Here is a 13,792-nt window from a genome sequence, read left to right as displayed (position 1 = left end):
ACAATTTGTTCATGTAAATGGGGAATCTTCTTCACAGACTAAGGTTAATTATGGAGTTCCACAAGGTTCTGTGCTAGGACCAATTTTATTCACTTTATACATGTTTCCCTTAGGCAGTATTATCAGACAGCATTGCTTAATTTTCCATTGTTACGCAGATGATACCCAGCTTTATCTATCCATGAAGCCAGAGGACACACACCAATTAGCTAAACTGCAGGATTGTCTTACAGACATAAAGACATGGATGACCTCTAATTTCCTGCTTTCAAACTCATAAAACTGAAGTTATTGTACTTGGCCCCACAAATCTTAGAAACATGGTGTCTAACCAGATCCTTACTCTGGATGGCATTACCCTGACCTCTAGTAATACTGTGAGAAATCTTGGAGTCATTTTTGATCAGGATATGTCATTCAGTGCGCATATTAAACAAATATGTAAGACTGCTTTTTTGCATTTGCGCAATATCTCTAAAATTAGAAAGGTCTTGTCTCAGAGTGATGCTGAAAAACTAATTCATGCATTTATTTCCTCTAGGCTGGACTATTGTAATTCATTATTATCAGGATGTCCTAAAAGTTCCCTGAAAAGCCTTCAGTTAATTCAAAATGCTGCAGCTAGAGTACTGACAGGGACTAGAAGGAGAGAGCATATCTCACCCATATTGGCCTCTCTTCATTGGCTTCCTGTTAATTCTAGAATAGAATTTAAAATTCTTCTTCTTACTTATAAGGTTTTGAATAATCAGGTCCCATCTTATCTTAGGGACCTCATAGTACCATATCACCCCAATAGAGCGCTTCGCTCTCAGACTGCAGGCTTACTTGTAGTTCCTAGGGTTTGTAAGAGTAGAATGGGAGGCAGAGCCTTCAGCTTTCAGGCTCCTCTCCTGTGGAACCAGCTCCCAATTCAGATCAGGGAGACAGACACCCTCTCTACTTTTAAGATTAGGCTTAAAACTTTCCTTTTTGCTAAAGCTTATAGTTAGGGCTGGATCAGGTGACCCTGAACCATCCCTTAGTTATGCTGCTATAGACGTAGACTGCTGGGGGGTTCCCATGATGCACTGTTTCTTTCTCCTTTTGCTCTGTATGCACCACTCTGCATTTAATCATTAGTGATCGATCTCTGCTCCCCTCCACAGCATGTCTTTTTCCTGGTTCTCTCCCTCAGCCCCAACCAGTCCCAGCAGAAGACTGCCCCTCCCTGAGCCTGGTTCTGCTGGAGGTTTCTTCCTGTTAAAAGGGAGTTTTTCCTTCCCACTGTAGCCAAGTGCTTGCTCACAGGGGGTCGATTTGACCGTTGGGGTTTTACATAATTATTGTATGGCCTTGCCTTGCAATGTGAAGCGCCTTGGGGCAACTGTTTGTTGTGATTTGGCGCTATATAAATAAAATTGATTGATTGATTGATCTTCAAAGGTTCAGTCAGGGTCAATGTTGACCCCAAAAATAACAGTCTGCATTTAAATCTGAGGCGTAAATTTCTCATTTCATAGTGTGACATCAAACATAGCGACTCTGTTTGTGGAGGTACTTGCACTCTGAGCGGAGCTCTAGTTTTCTTATGAATTTGTTGACAAACTAGAGATCATCTGCCCATCTTTGATGCTCTAGAGCCTTTTGTTGAACCTGTTTGTGTGCCAAATCAAGATTACATCACCTGTGTCAAATAAAATGATTTTTTTGTTTTGTTTTGTTTTGTTTTTACCTCATTACAAGCCCTAAATTGTCCCCATCACAACTTTTTTTTTTGGAATTGTTGCAGGCTGCAAATGCAGGAATGGATGGAATTTAAACAAATGAAATTACGTTGACCACACAAAACACAAAATATCTCATACCATCTGCAAGGAAACAGAAGTAAAAGTAAATGTAAGGATCAATTTTTAATTTGCATTCGCCATATCATCGTAACTTTCTGGTTTGAGGTTGTATCATTTTGACCCAGCACTGATTAAAATAAATACACTGCAACCTGTGCACCAACTTTTCTTTTCTGTTAAAGCTCCATGTTCGACAGTCATTGTGCCCCATAATAAGAACAGCTGAAAGAAATTACTGAAGGGCCAATATTCAGATTCATGTCCATGATGAGTTCATGAACCATGTTTTCCAGAGTGCAATGTGTGTAACTAGTTTAGGAGGTCCTGCAACTTATAGTCCAACATGACTTATATACTAAAAAAATAATACCCATTTATGCATACAGAACAATGCACAAAAACTCTAAATTAATGAGCTATGAATACAGAGAAAAGGCGCGACATGGTCCAGAAAATCAGACAAATGTGCGTGACATGAGTGCTGCCTTACAGTGAGGGTGTTGTGGTGTTGGCGCAGTGCTCTGGGTGGCGTATCTGGACAGCTGATATCCACAGCGTAGCATCTGCTCTCTGCGTGAGACAACCACAGCACCAGAGAGTGGAGGCTTCCGTGAAACTCCTGCACGGGGAGGATTTTCTTGTCAAAGGTGCGACACATATGACACTTTCCCTTTACTATACCACTTCTGTCCAGACCTAAAAATATGAGGGTGTGTGTTTTTACTTGCTTTTGTAATACAAATTGACACTTCCAGATATTTATAACTGCATATTAAATGTCTACAGAACACACACACCATAGATGTTTTAATGGAAGACCAACACACAGTACTAGGGGAGCTACGACCACTACCTTTGCAGCCCCCAGGGACTAAACCAAAACAACTTTTTTAGGTTCCTTAAATGACCCCAAAACACAATCAGGATGTTCCCAAAAATAAAAACTGGCCTCAAGCCAGTTATCCAAGATGGTGTCCAAGATGGCCACCAAAATAGGGTTTTTCACTAAAACACCTTTAAACAACATATAAATAACTTAAATATCACAGAGATTCAATGGGAAGACCATTGCAGGTCATAGCAAACTAATTTGTGCCTAAACTAAATTCATTCATGGGTTTAAGATTCAAAATGGCGTCCAAAATGGCCACCAATAAACCATTATCATTGAATCTCTGTGATATTTAAGTCTGCAGGTTTTCAACCTCATGCGCTGAAAAATGAAGGTGACAATGAGGTGACAAAGGCCCCATAGATGTTAAATGTCCAACTTTACAGCAGAATCAATGTTAGCATGCCAACTAACAATACAAGCATGCCACATAACACAAGTCAATCAAACTTTGGTTCTGTCAATCAGTCGAGCTTGGAGGAAACGCTCATAGTGACAGTGTTGGGTTTCTCTCTCCTTTATAATCAATGCCAAGTAGCCAGGAGCTGGCCACGTCCATCAAATGCCAAATGCATCTGGCAGTAGGGGAAGACTTGTTCATTCAAATCAGTATCAGGTGCTTGTTGGTAGCGCAGCATTTCGTGTCACCTGGCAGCGCATGAGGGTCTTCCTCAGGCTGGTGTCCCAGAGCTGGAGCCCCGTGCACGCTCGGCTCCAGCCGTGGTTTACGCTCGCCAGGCTCTGCTGCAGCGCCGGTGCTTCCTGGGTCTTCAGGTTGAGCGACAGCATGACAGGTTTGTAGTCTGTAACCATCTTTTCCATTTCCTGAGAGAGAACCATTCGTGAGTGTGAGTGCGAGTGCTCCGCTGACGTGTGCAGTTAAAGTTTTACCTTGAGCTCTTTAGCCTGAGCCTCCAAGTCCTCAATACTGGCTGGCGGGTCAGACTGCTGGAGGCGGTCCAGCTCCGGGATCATGTGTTTTAACCAGGATGTGATTTCCTCCAGGTCAGATGTGAGCTGTTGAGATGTTTGCGGGTCGGCCTGGTGGTCGCTCCTGGACTGAGCCTGCAGCAGCTCCCAGCGCTCAATCACTCCTGAAGGCACGTGTAGATGGAATAAAGCAGCATTTTGAGCCACAGTGGGTTCAGGCAGCCAAACCGAGTCACGTGAATTATTATTTCCTCTTAGTGGGCGTGGTGCGGTGGATGCGGTGATGGGCCACACGAACACACACTCCCACACCTGCCCTGTTAGCACCCATGTGCACTCTCTCACCTGACTGTTTGTCCGAGGCGGTCAGTCCCATCAGACCCAGCTCCTCCAGCTGGTCCTCATCATCCAGGATCATTGAGACTCTTTTAAGATCCTCGATGCTGCCGCTGCACTCCGACATGAGATGTAACTGGAGACACAACAAACGCTGGTCATGACTGACTTCCACAACAGCTGCAAATGGTCTGCACACACACCTGATCCAGACATCAGCTCAGTTCCAGGATTTTAGTTTCTGGCCACATTTTTGTTGACATTGTTGGTCTTCTTGTTTTGAATACTTACATAACTTAGTTTCAGAGGCGTGCTGGTGAGGGTGGGCGGAGCATCAGTGTAGTCCTCCGCCTCATTTCCTCCCGTGTTTGTTGAGTATAAACTCAGAGACTCAGTTTCACCTTCAGACCTGTTTGCAACTGAAACAGAAACAAAAAGAGTGAAGCCTCAGCGCACAATCAGTCATCATTAGTCCCACATCAGTTAGGTTCTGTGACCAAAACATAGTTAATACAGTAGACCACTGTACTGTGTCACACAGTCTAGACATTTGGATTCCTGTTCAGAACAATGTGGAAGTTACAAATGTTGGAACGTTGCACTCTTTTGGATAACAAAGATTCTGGGGCTAAAATTATGCCCAAGTCCATGAGCCTAAAGCCAAGTTTAACTTTAATCAGTACCACTTAAGGGGACTGAACAGCCCCAGTATGTCATGGCCTACACAAAATGTATGGTGGCCATCCCAGGGTGGCAGCAGCAGTAGGGTTGATATAAAAAAAAAAAAATGTTCAAATCATTTTGAAAACTATACCACATTGTTTGTCTCATCATGGAGATTCAAAAAGTATAATTTGGACTATCTGTGACCGAATGTTATGGAGTTACGGGATAAAAACAGCAAAAAACATTACGAAAGGGCAACTGCAGTTTGCACAGGGGCCAAATGTTAACGTGGCTCCAGTTTTTGGTAAAAAGTGATGCAAATTATTGGTTGAACAAATAGGACTAAAAAATAAAATAGTTTTCATTGTGTTGAATGCTTGTTCTCCAAAGTAATGGTCGACGCCCACTGGATTCCATGACCTCCGACAAATGCTCCCCTGTAACAAGAAAATTAAGCACGACAGATGGTGCCAGGCATGGCAAAAAGGGGAGAATAAGGAGAAGAATTCTTGGGGCTCATGACTAAACGCCCCGAATACAATACAATAAGATAATAATACAAAATAATAAGGGGGGTGGTCTAGTAACATTTCTTTTCATGGGGCCCAAAATCCCTGGTGGTGCCCCTGGATGGTGCAAACTATTATTTTTAAAACTTTTAAAACTAATAGCAATTTGCATCACTTTTTATCTAAGTTGGAGCAACTTCAACTTTTGACCCCTGTGCAAACTTAAATTGACCTTTTTCCCCATTTTTGCTGTTTTTACCTCATAACTCATAGTCCAAACTATAACTTATATATATCTATATATATCTATATATATATATATATATATATATATATGCAGGCATGCGCATAACTGGTACTCATGGTGCTTGTGCATGCTAAAAATAAACGATACACAGCAGAAAACACAAAGGAAACACTTCATAGGAGGAAAGCAATGACAGATTGTAGGAAAGTGTTTCTGTCTGTCTGCTGTGCATCAATGATTTTTAGCACACATGAGCACCAGTTATGTGCATCCCTGTATGTATATACACTTTACATTACAGTGTTTTTCTAATGTGACATGAAGGATTTTAAAGTCTCTGCAGCACTGACTTTGAAGGCGTCTGTAACGTGGGTCTGAGTCAGTGAGATGTTACTGAACACAGAGCAGGTTGATGATCGAGCTGCTGCATTTTTCTGTTTTACTTTTTCTAAAACTAATGCACTGAACAAAAAAAAAAAAAACAGTCTTTCATGTTCTGTGACAGGAAATCAACACATGAAGTTCCCAGCAAGCAGAGAGGATGGATATTAACGAAGCTGCTCTATGAGAAGAAACAGCATGCACGCTCGGCCTCAGCAGAGTTCCTCGCTCTCCTTGTTAGTGTTTTTGGTAGGAGCTAAAAAAGGAAGCAGCCAGCGTGAAGCATTTTTACAACCTGTTGAAATGTGAAAGCCTCAGTAAAACTATAAACTGTAACAGGCACTGGAAGCTTACCTGAGAGTGCGCTGACGTAAGTCCCCTCAACGTGTTCTTCATCCTCATCATCATCATCATGCGATGAACTACCACCCACGTCCACAGTGTGGTCCCACTCCAGCGGCAGGGAGTCCACGCTCACCGGCGTCTCCCGACCGGAACGCTCCAGAGGTGAGGTCAGCAGGTGAGTGGGTGTGGCTGGGAGGCTCCTGCCCAGCCACGGCCGACCAATTAGCTCTAAGCTGCCCTCCAAAGACAAGGTGGTGCCGCAGAGCGCGGGTTCATCTGTGACGGTCTGAAGGAGAGCAAAGTCAACTCCTCAGATGTCATTCTAGCATAATAAATAAAAATATCAATTAATTAAATAAAATACAGTGGCGGCTCTAGAGAGGAATTGGGGGAGGGTTGCCCCCCTCCCAACACTGAGCCGCAAAACAAAAGTGTGATAAAATATGGGAAAGGTCTTGGACATATGAAGGCTGATTGATGAACACTACCACATAGAAAAACAGATTTCCAGTATTTGAAATAAAAATGGTCTTAAAAACAATGACTAGCGAGTCAGTATTTAGCTTCCCTGTTTGCCTTAAGAATTAGGAAAAAGGCAACATATACATTTTTACATTTTTAATTTTCTGAAGGGGGGAGGTACAAGCCACAGGATTCCATTAGAAGGGGTGTGGCTTTGTTACACCTAAAGTCACACCCCGCCCCCCCTTCATCTGAATCTAGATCCGCCCCTGGAACTAGTAAGTGGTCCCTTTAAATAGAACAAAGGCTTCATAAAATGGAACTGATTCAAACTTTAAAAGCCCATTTATGTAGAAAAATAATGAAAAACTAAAATAATAACTAAAACTGAAATAATATTTCTAAACAATTAAATATTTTCTTAAAAAATACATATTTGTTTAAGAAGATGAAAGCACATAATTTCTTTTATTTGGTCTGCAGTGCATCATAGAACATGCTTGTATTGAACCTGTTTTTAAATAATAATCTCATAATTAAGTGATAACTACCAGTTAACTTTTTTTTTGCTGTGATGTATCAGACAGTTCATCTCCAACTTAAACTGAAATCAAACATATATTTTGCTTGAAATCTTTTAATTTGTAACTTGTGTGTGGTGGGGGGAGCTACACCTTTTGCACAGCAGTGTAACTCATACAATAAATCGGTGGATCCTGAATCTGATGAGTTCCATATCATGCAGGATCCCTGATCCTTTGACTCTATCTTTGAGTCAGATCCCACCTTTGATATTTGATCTCTGTGGTTCTGCTGATCCTGACTGAAAGTTAATCAATCAGGATAAAAGGTCACGATCATCCCTTGATTCTGATTTCAATCCTGACCTAAATTTAAGAAACAGGATCAAATGACGGATCAAAGATGAGGTAACAGGATCAAAGTTCTGCAATAAAGATCAAAGATCAAGTTCAAGGATCAACGTTGAGGAGAACAGCATTCAAGATCAAAGCTTGAAGCAGATTCTGTGAATCACTAAAAGATTCAAATCAAAAACCTTTACAGGGTAAAACTCCCGTATTATTACGGAAGTAGAACAGAGACGTTTGCTTCCTGCAGCAGCTTTTACTTTTGCTTTGGTGTGCAGTGAATTAGATGTAGAATTCTCAAGTGAATCTCAGCTGTGGAAGTTTGAGTAAGGAAAGGAAATGCGTGCGGGTCTTGCAGCTGACCGGCGGCTGGCTGAGGCGCTGGTGGAATCGAACCAGCCTGCTGAAAACCTCCTGGCAGTAGGAGTGCAGCTCCTCCAGCTCGTCCTCCATCACAGCGGCGTCCTGCGGCGAGCTCTTCTGGATCAGACCCTCTCCAAACACGATCAGCCCGTCAATGCGCTCAGCATTCAGGCTGATCTCCCTCTGGAAGCCCTGTGAGAGGAAGACGACACGGTTGGAAGAAGGCAGGCTGGGGCGGGAAAAGAAACAATTGGGGGGATTTTTTTGGGAGGGGGGAAAAAGCAAGGAAACAGATTTGCTCACGGTGTCTGTTAGAGCAGCTTCAAAAACTGAACCGGATTATAAAATCTTCACCACAGCTCCAAGCCGAAGCAGGAATCTATTAATGAAGCTTGTCTATGAGACCGCAAAGAAAAGAGACGGAAGTGATGAAAGTTCCAGCTTCTTTTCGAAATGTCAAAAGGGCCATTTGAAACTGAAACTTTGTCCAGGAACTTTTGTTCTTGAGGATGACGGCACACCAAAAACTAGTAAACAAACAACTACAAGGTCCACCACACCAACGTATCCAAGCCATCAGAAGGCAGCTGGTGTTTTTTTTTTTTTAAGTGAAATAAAAATGCGATCTGACATTTTATTACGTTCGCCAAGGATGTAAAAAAAATCATTGGCGTTTATTTGTCTGTTTGACTGTTAGCAGGATTACACCAAAACTACTTCACGGATTCTCACCAAATTTGCACCACAGATAAATATTAGGCCACAGAAGACTCCTCTGAATTTTGGAGGCGATTCAGATCTGGATTCAGGATCAGGATTTCAATTTGTACACATCACTTGGTCTGATTTTGAGGATTACGTCAAAACTACTTAATGGATTTTCACCAAATTTTCACCAAACATTAGTGTTAGGCCATAGAAGACTCCATTAAAATTTGGAGGTGATCCGGATTCCGACCAAGATTTCACTTTATATCGGCTTTTAATGATTACGTCAAAACTACTTCATGGATTCTTGCCAAATTTGCACCACAGATAGATATTAGGCCATGGAAGACTCAGCTGAATTTAGGAGGTGATCCGGAGCAGGATTCTGGATCAGGATTTCAATTTGTACGCCTCACTTTGTCTGATTTTGAGGATTACATCAAAACTACTTAATGAATTTTCACCAAATTTTCACCACACATTGGTGTTAGGCCTTGGAAGACTCCATTAAATTTTGGAGATGATCTGGATCCGGATTCTGGATCAAGATTTCACTTTATATCGGCTTTTAAGGATTATATTAAAACTACTTCACTGATTCTTGCCAAATTTGCACCACAGATAGATATTAGGCCATGGAAAACAACACTGAATATTGGATGTGATCCGGATTCTGGATCAAGATTTCAATTTGTACGCGTCACTTTGTTGGATTTTGAGGATTACGTCAAAACTCAAAGGATTTTCACCAAATTTTCACCACACATTGGTGTTAGGCCTTGGAAGACTCCATTAAATTTTGGAGATGATCTGGATCCGGATTCTGGATCAAGATTTCACTTTATATCGGCTTTTAAGGATTATATTAAAACTACTTCACTGATTCTTGCCAAATTTGCACCACAGGCCATGGAAGACTCAGCTGAATTTATGATCCGGATCTGGATTCTGCATCAGAATTTCACTTTGTACATGTCACTTTGTCTGATTTTGAGGATTACATCAAAACTACTTAATGAATTTTCACCAAATTTTCACCACACATTGGTGTTAGGCCTTGAAAGACTCCATTAAAAGTTAGAGGTGATCTTGATCCAGATTCTGAATCCGAATTTCACTTTGTACATGTCACTTTGTCTGATCTTGAGGATTACATCAAAACTAAATGAATTTTCACCACACATTGGTGGTAGGCCTTGAAAGACTCCATTACAATTTAGAGGTGATCTGGATCTGGATTCTGGATCAGGATTTCAATTTGTACATGTCACTGTCTGATTTTGAGGATTACATCAAAACTACTTAATGAATTTTCACCAAATTTTCACCACACATTGGTGGTAGGCCTTGAAAGACTCCATTAAAATTTAGAGGTGATCTGGATCTGGATTCTGAATCAGGATTTCACTTTGTAGATTTTTAAGGATGACGTCAAAACTACAACATCATGATGCAAAACCAAGATCAGGAAGACACCATTTTGTTTCAGCTTGTGAATTAAATATGAGATTGCAACATCTTGATCAGTCGGACTGTTCTGGATCAGCATGCAGTTATTGCACTGTGTTGTGGAATCCAGATCCAGGTAAAGTCCGGGTCATAATGTGAATCACGTATCTTATTTTGATTCCTCATTGGCGGATGTCAGAAATCTGGGATTGTCCTTATTCACGGGATGCTTTTCGTGTCTGGAGTTGTGTAACTTGTCTTCTCACTTTCAGCTGTTGGATCTTGTGATGGATGTCACTCTCTGAAAAGTGTTCCACGTCTGTGAGCTGAAGGTCCAGCTCCGTCAGCCACACCAACATGCTTTCCCTGGTGCCTTCAAAGTCCTCCCTCTGGCTCGTAAAATACTGAAAAATCAAAAACAGACACTGTGCTACAATGGCATTAAAAAAAATAAATAAACAAAATACCGCAAGACTGGAACATTCTGTAAATGCCAGCTTTGCATAATGCAACATAGTTTTGTGGGAAGAAGACGAACAGAAGTGGAGAGAAGCAGGTCGAAGCACTATAAATGTAACTGTGACATTTTGCAGACATGCTGGGTTTTTTTCGCAGCTGACAGCGCAATTAATATTTCTGATAAATTGCAAAACGTGTTACATTAAACTACACTGCTCGTTAAGTAGATTAAACACAATTACTGCAAATTTTTTACTAATTTGGGAATTCATGTCACTTATAGTCCAGTGCAACTTATGTAACAAAATGAATAAATATCAATCAATCAATCAATTTTTTTATATATAGCGCCAAATCACAGCAAACAGTCGCCCCAAGGCGCTTTATATTGTAAGGCAAGGCCATACAATAATTATGTAAAACCCCAACGGTCAAAACGACCCCCTGTGAGCAAGCACTTGGCTACAGTGGGAAGGAAAAACTCCCTTTTAACAGGAAGAAACCTCCAGCAGAACCAGGCTCAGGGAGGGGCAGTCTTCTGCTGGGACTGGTTGGGGCTGAGGGAGAGAACCAGGAAAAAGACATGCTGTGGAGGGGAGCAGAGATCAATCACTAATGATTAAATGCAGAGTGGTGCATACAGAGCAAAAAGAGAAAGAAACAGTGCATCATGGGAACCCCCCAGCAGTCTAAGTCTATAGCAGCATAACTAAGGGATGGTTCAGGGTCACCTGATCCAGCCCTAACTATAAGCTTTAGCAAAAAGGAAAGTTTTAAGCCTAATCTTAAAAGTAGAGAGGGTGTCTGTCTTTTTAAAATACAATTTTAAAAAGCATACATTAATAATAATAATATGTTTGATCATAAATGGTTACATATTTAGTATGGTCTTTGTGTGTGGAAAATAAACGAACAAAGTGATGTGTTGGACACTGCTGGACAGACAATTAAAAAAAAAAAAAAAGAAAAAAAAGGTGTGGTGAATCATCATCTTCTCAACCAATCACATTTTGTTGTTGACAGTTGTGCCGTAACATCTGTCCTGTCCCGTACCTTTAGCCGGCGTACAATGGCAGCCGCTCGGTGTTGCAGGGTGTTCCAGCGCCGGTTGCCCTCATGGACCTTGTCTTTGAGCTGGCCGGCCCGGTCTGCGCGGTTCTCCCTGGCCAGGCGGCGGTACTGGTTGTTGACTATTTCTAGGTGGGTCAACCGTTCGTGAACCTGTCTTTGGAAACCCTGAGGAAGGGGAGGACAAGAAGTGATGATGACTTTGCCTCTCCCTCCCATCAGGCGGATGCTTGTGTCTAGACCAAGTTGGAAAATCCCAATAGCTCAATCGTATGATAGCTATGGAGACATGTTTTTGTCCAACCAGATGATGGAATACATCAGTCTTGTTTCAGGAATAAGAATCAGTGGAGCTTGAAGCCAGTGTGTTAAAAGTGGCCCGTTAATCAGTGGCAAACACTCTGGGATTCAGCCGCTCAGGAGACACGGCTGAGGTACTTTCTGTGAGACTGATCAGCACACAGTTGATCACTGTGCTGTTTCACCTCCCCGTGGGGAAGAGTGAGGATTGCAAGACTCAACCAGAGGTGACTAATGACAGCTTTATGAAGAAGGCTTCTTTTCAGTTTTTGGCCGTGGATATTGACTCTCTAAAATTTTGAGGTATAGCTTTGAGAGTTTCCCACATTTAGGTTCTGCAGCAGCAAAAGGGCAACAATCCTTCCACATGAGTCTGGAAAGAAAACTGGCAACAGCCTCTGAGACATAACAGGTTCTGCTGGGATAAATCTCAGGCCTCGTGAATTCCGCTACACTCACTTTACTAGAGGATATATATATTTTTTTGTTGTTTTACAATACAACAGTACAAGAAAACACAGTTACTTCCAAACATTTTCTCGCCACTGCGCCAACCTCACAACTTACTTCAAACTTCTTCAGCTCTTCCTTGGCCACCGTGTACAGGACATCTGCCGAGTTGGGGTTGGCCGCGGTGAGCTCAGCCGTCGTGAGCCAACTGTCAAACTGCGTGTAGTCATCAAGGAACTTGCACCACAACCTCCAAGTCTCCTCGATCCTGCAAGGCAATGTCAGCGAGCAGTTACGCTCCAGAGAACACTCTGTAGCACTGATCAAAGCTTTGGTAACCAGTGAGTGAATAGAATTCTTCATGCAAGAGTTCTTGACATGCTTTGGGGAAACCATAGACAGGGTAGAGCTTGTCTGAAGGCAGTGTAGCCTCAATGGGATATAAATTTATGGATAAACATGTCTTGGTTGTGGTAAAAACTGAATGAACTCCTCTATCAGCCACAGAACCCAAAGATAAGTGGGATAAGCGTAGACCTACCAATATGGACACTACGAATTGATTCCTGGTCATGTTCCATGTTTGTATTCTTGGATCATACAGTTCATCTATATTGTCCCAGTCCACCCAGCTGTAAATGGTACTATGGTTCCATTTATGCCCAGAGATCAAGGATCCAGTGACCAAGTTCATATTTATTTACTTTAAGACTCAATAAAATGTTGACATAGAAAAACCTGTAAAGCCTACTTGTAGTACACAGAAAAGTCACAGGAGGTATTGATAAGGGAATCGATAAAGGCATAAATATAGATAAAATCTTATCAATACTCATCCCTAATCATATTGCACCAAATTGCATCATATTGCATTGTAAGGAATTGAATTGCCATCAAATCGCATTGAATCAGGAAAAGGGGTGAATCGTATCGCATCAAGCGCTGTAACTAGGTTTAAGGATATGATTCCTTCTTTATGTTCTCTAATGCCATATACCAACACAGTGCAGAGTAGCTACCTAAACTCTGTAAGTGAGATAGAGTATCTCGTCAATAGTTTTACATCCTCATTGAAGACAACTTTGGATGCTGTAGCTCCTCTGAAAAAGAGAACTTTAAATCAGAAGTGCCTGACTCCGTGGTATAACTCACAAACTCGCATCTTAAAGCAGATAACCCGTAAGTTGGAGAGGAAATGGCGTCTCACTAATTTAGAAGATCTTCACTTAGTCTGTTGCTCTATAAAAAAGCCCTCCGTAAAGCTAGGACATCTTACTACTCATCACTAATTGAAGAAAATAAGAACAACCCCAGGTTTCTTTTCAGCACTGTAGCCAGGCTGACAAAGAGTCAGAGCTCTATTGAGCTGAGTATTCCTTTAACTTTAACTAGTAATGACTTCATGACTTTCTTTGCTAATAAAATTTTAACTATTAGAGAAAAATTACTCATAACCATCCCAAAGACGTATCGTTATCTTTGGCTGCTTTCAGTGATGCCTGTATTTGGTTAGACTCTTTCTCTCAGAT

General features: G+C 41.6%; 1 protein-coding gene across 6 annotated transcripts in view; it reads right to left on the bottom strand.

The window, feature by feature from the left end:
• The window catches only part of LOC117503180 (nesprin-2), a 189,943-nt gene that overhangs the window by 8,181 nt on the left and 167,970 nt on the right, over positions 1–13,792 (bottom strand). For all 6 annotated transcript variants that reach the window (XM_034162379.1, XM_034162376.1, XM_034162377.1 and 3 more), the window contains 10 exons: positions 12,381–12,531; positions 11,499–11,681; positions 10,253–10,390; positions 7,830–8,021; positions 6,145–6,421; positions 4,279–4,406; positions 3,997–4,123; positions 3,613–3,815; positions 3,370–3,546; positions 2,320–2,448 (listed from right to left, as the gene is read on the bottom strand). In XM_034162379.1, coding sequence (XP_034018270.1) covers positions 2,320–2,448; positions 3,370–3,546; positions 3,613–3,815; positions 3,997–4,123; positions 4,279–4,406; positions 6,145–6,421; positions 7,830–8,021; positions 10,253–10,390; positions 11,499–11,681; positions 12,381–12,531 — 1,705 coding nt within the window. The remainder of the gene's footprint in view (positions 1–2,319; positions 2,449–3,369; positions 3,547–3,612; positions 3,816–3,996; positions 4,124–4,278; positions 4,407–6,144; positions 6,422–7,829; positions 8,022–10,252; positions 10,391–11,498; positions 11,682–12,380; positions 12,532–13,792) is intronic.

This window comes from Thalassophryne amazonica, chromosome 21 (assembly GCF_902500255.1).
Source record: "Thalassophryne amazonica chromosome 21, fThaAma1.1, whole genome shotgun sequence".
NCBI lineage: Eukaryota > Metazoa > Chordata > Actinopteri > Batrachoidiformes > Batrachoididae > Thalassophryne > Thalassophryne amazonica.
The sequence above is the reverse complement of the archived record's forward strand: the minus strand, read 5'-3'. Positions and strand labels throughout refer to the sequence as shown.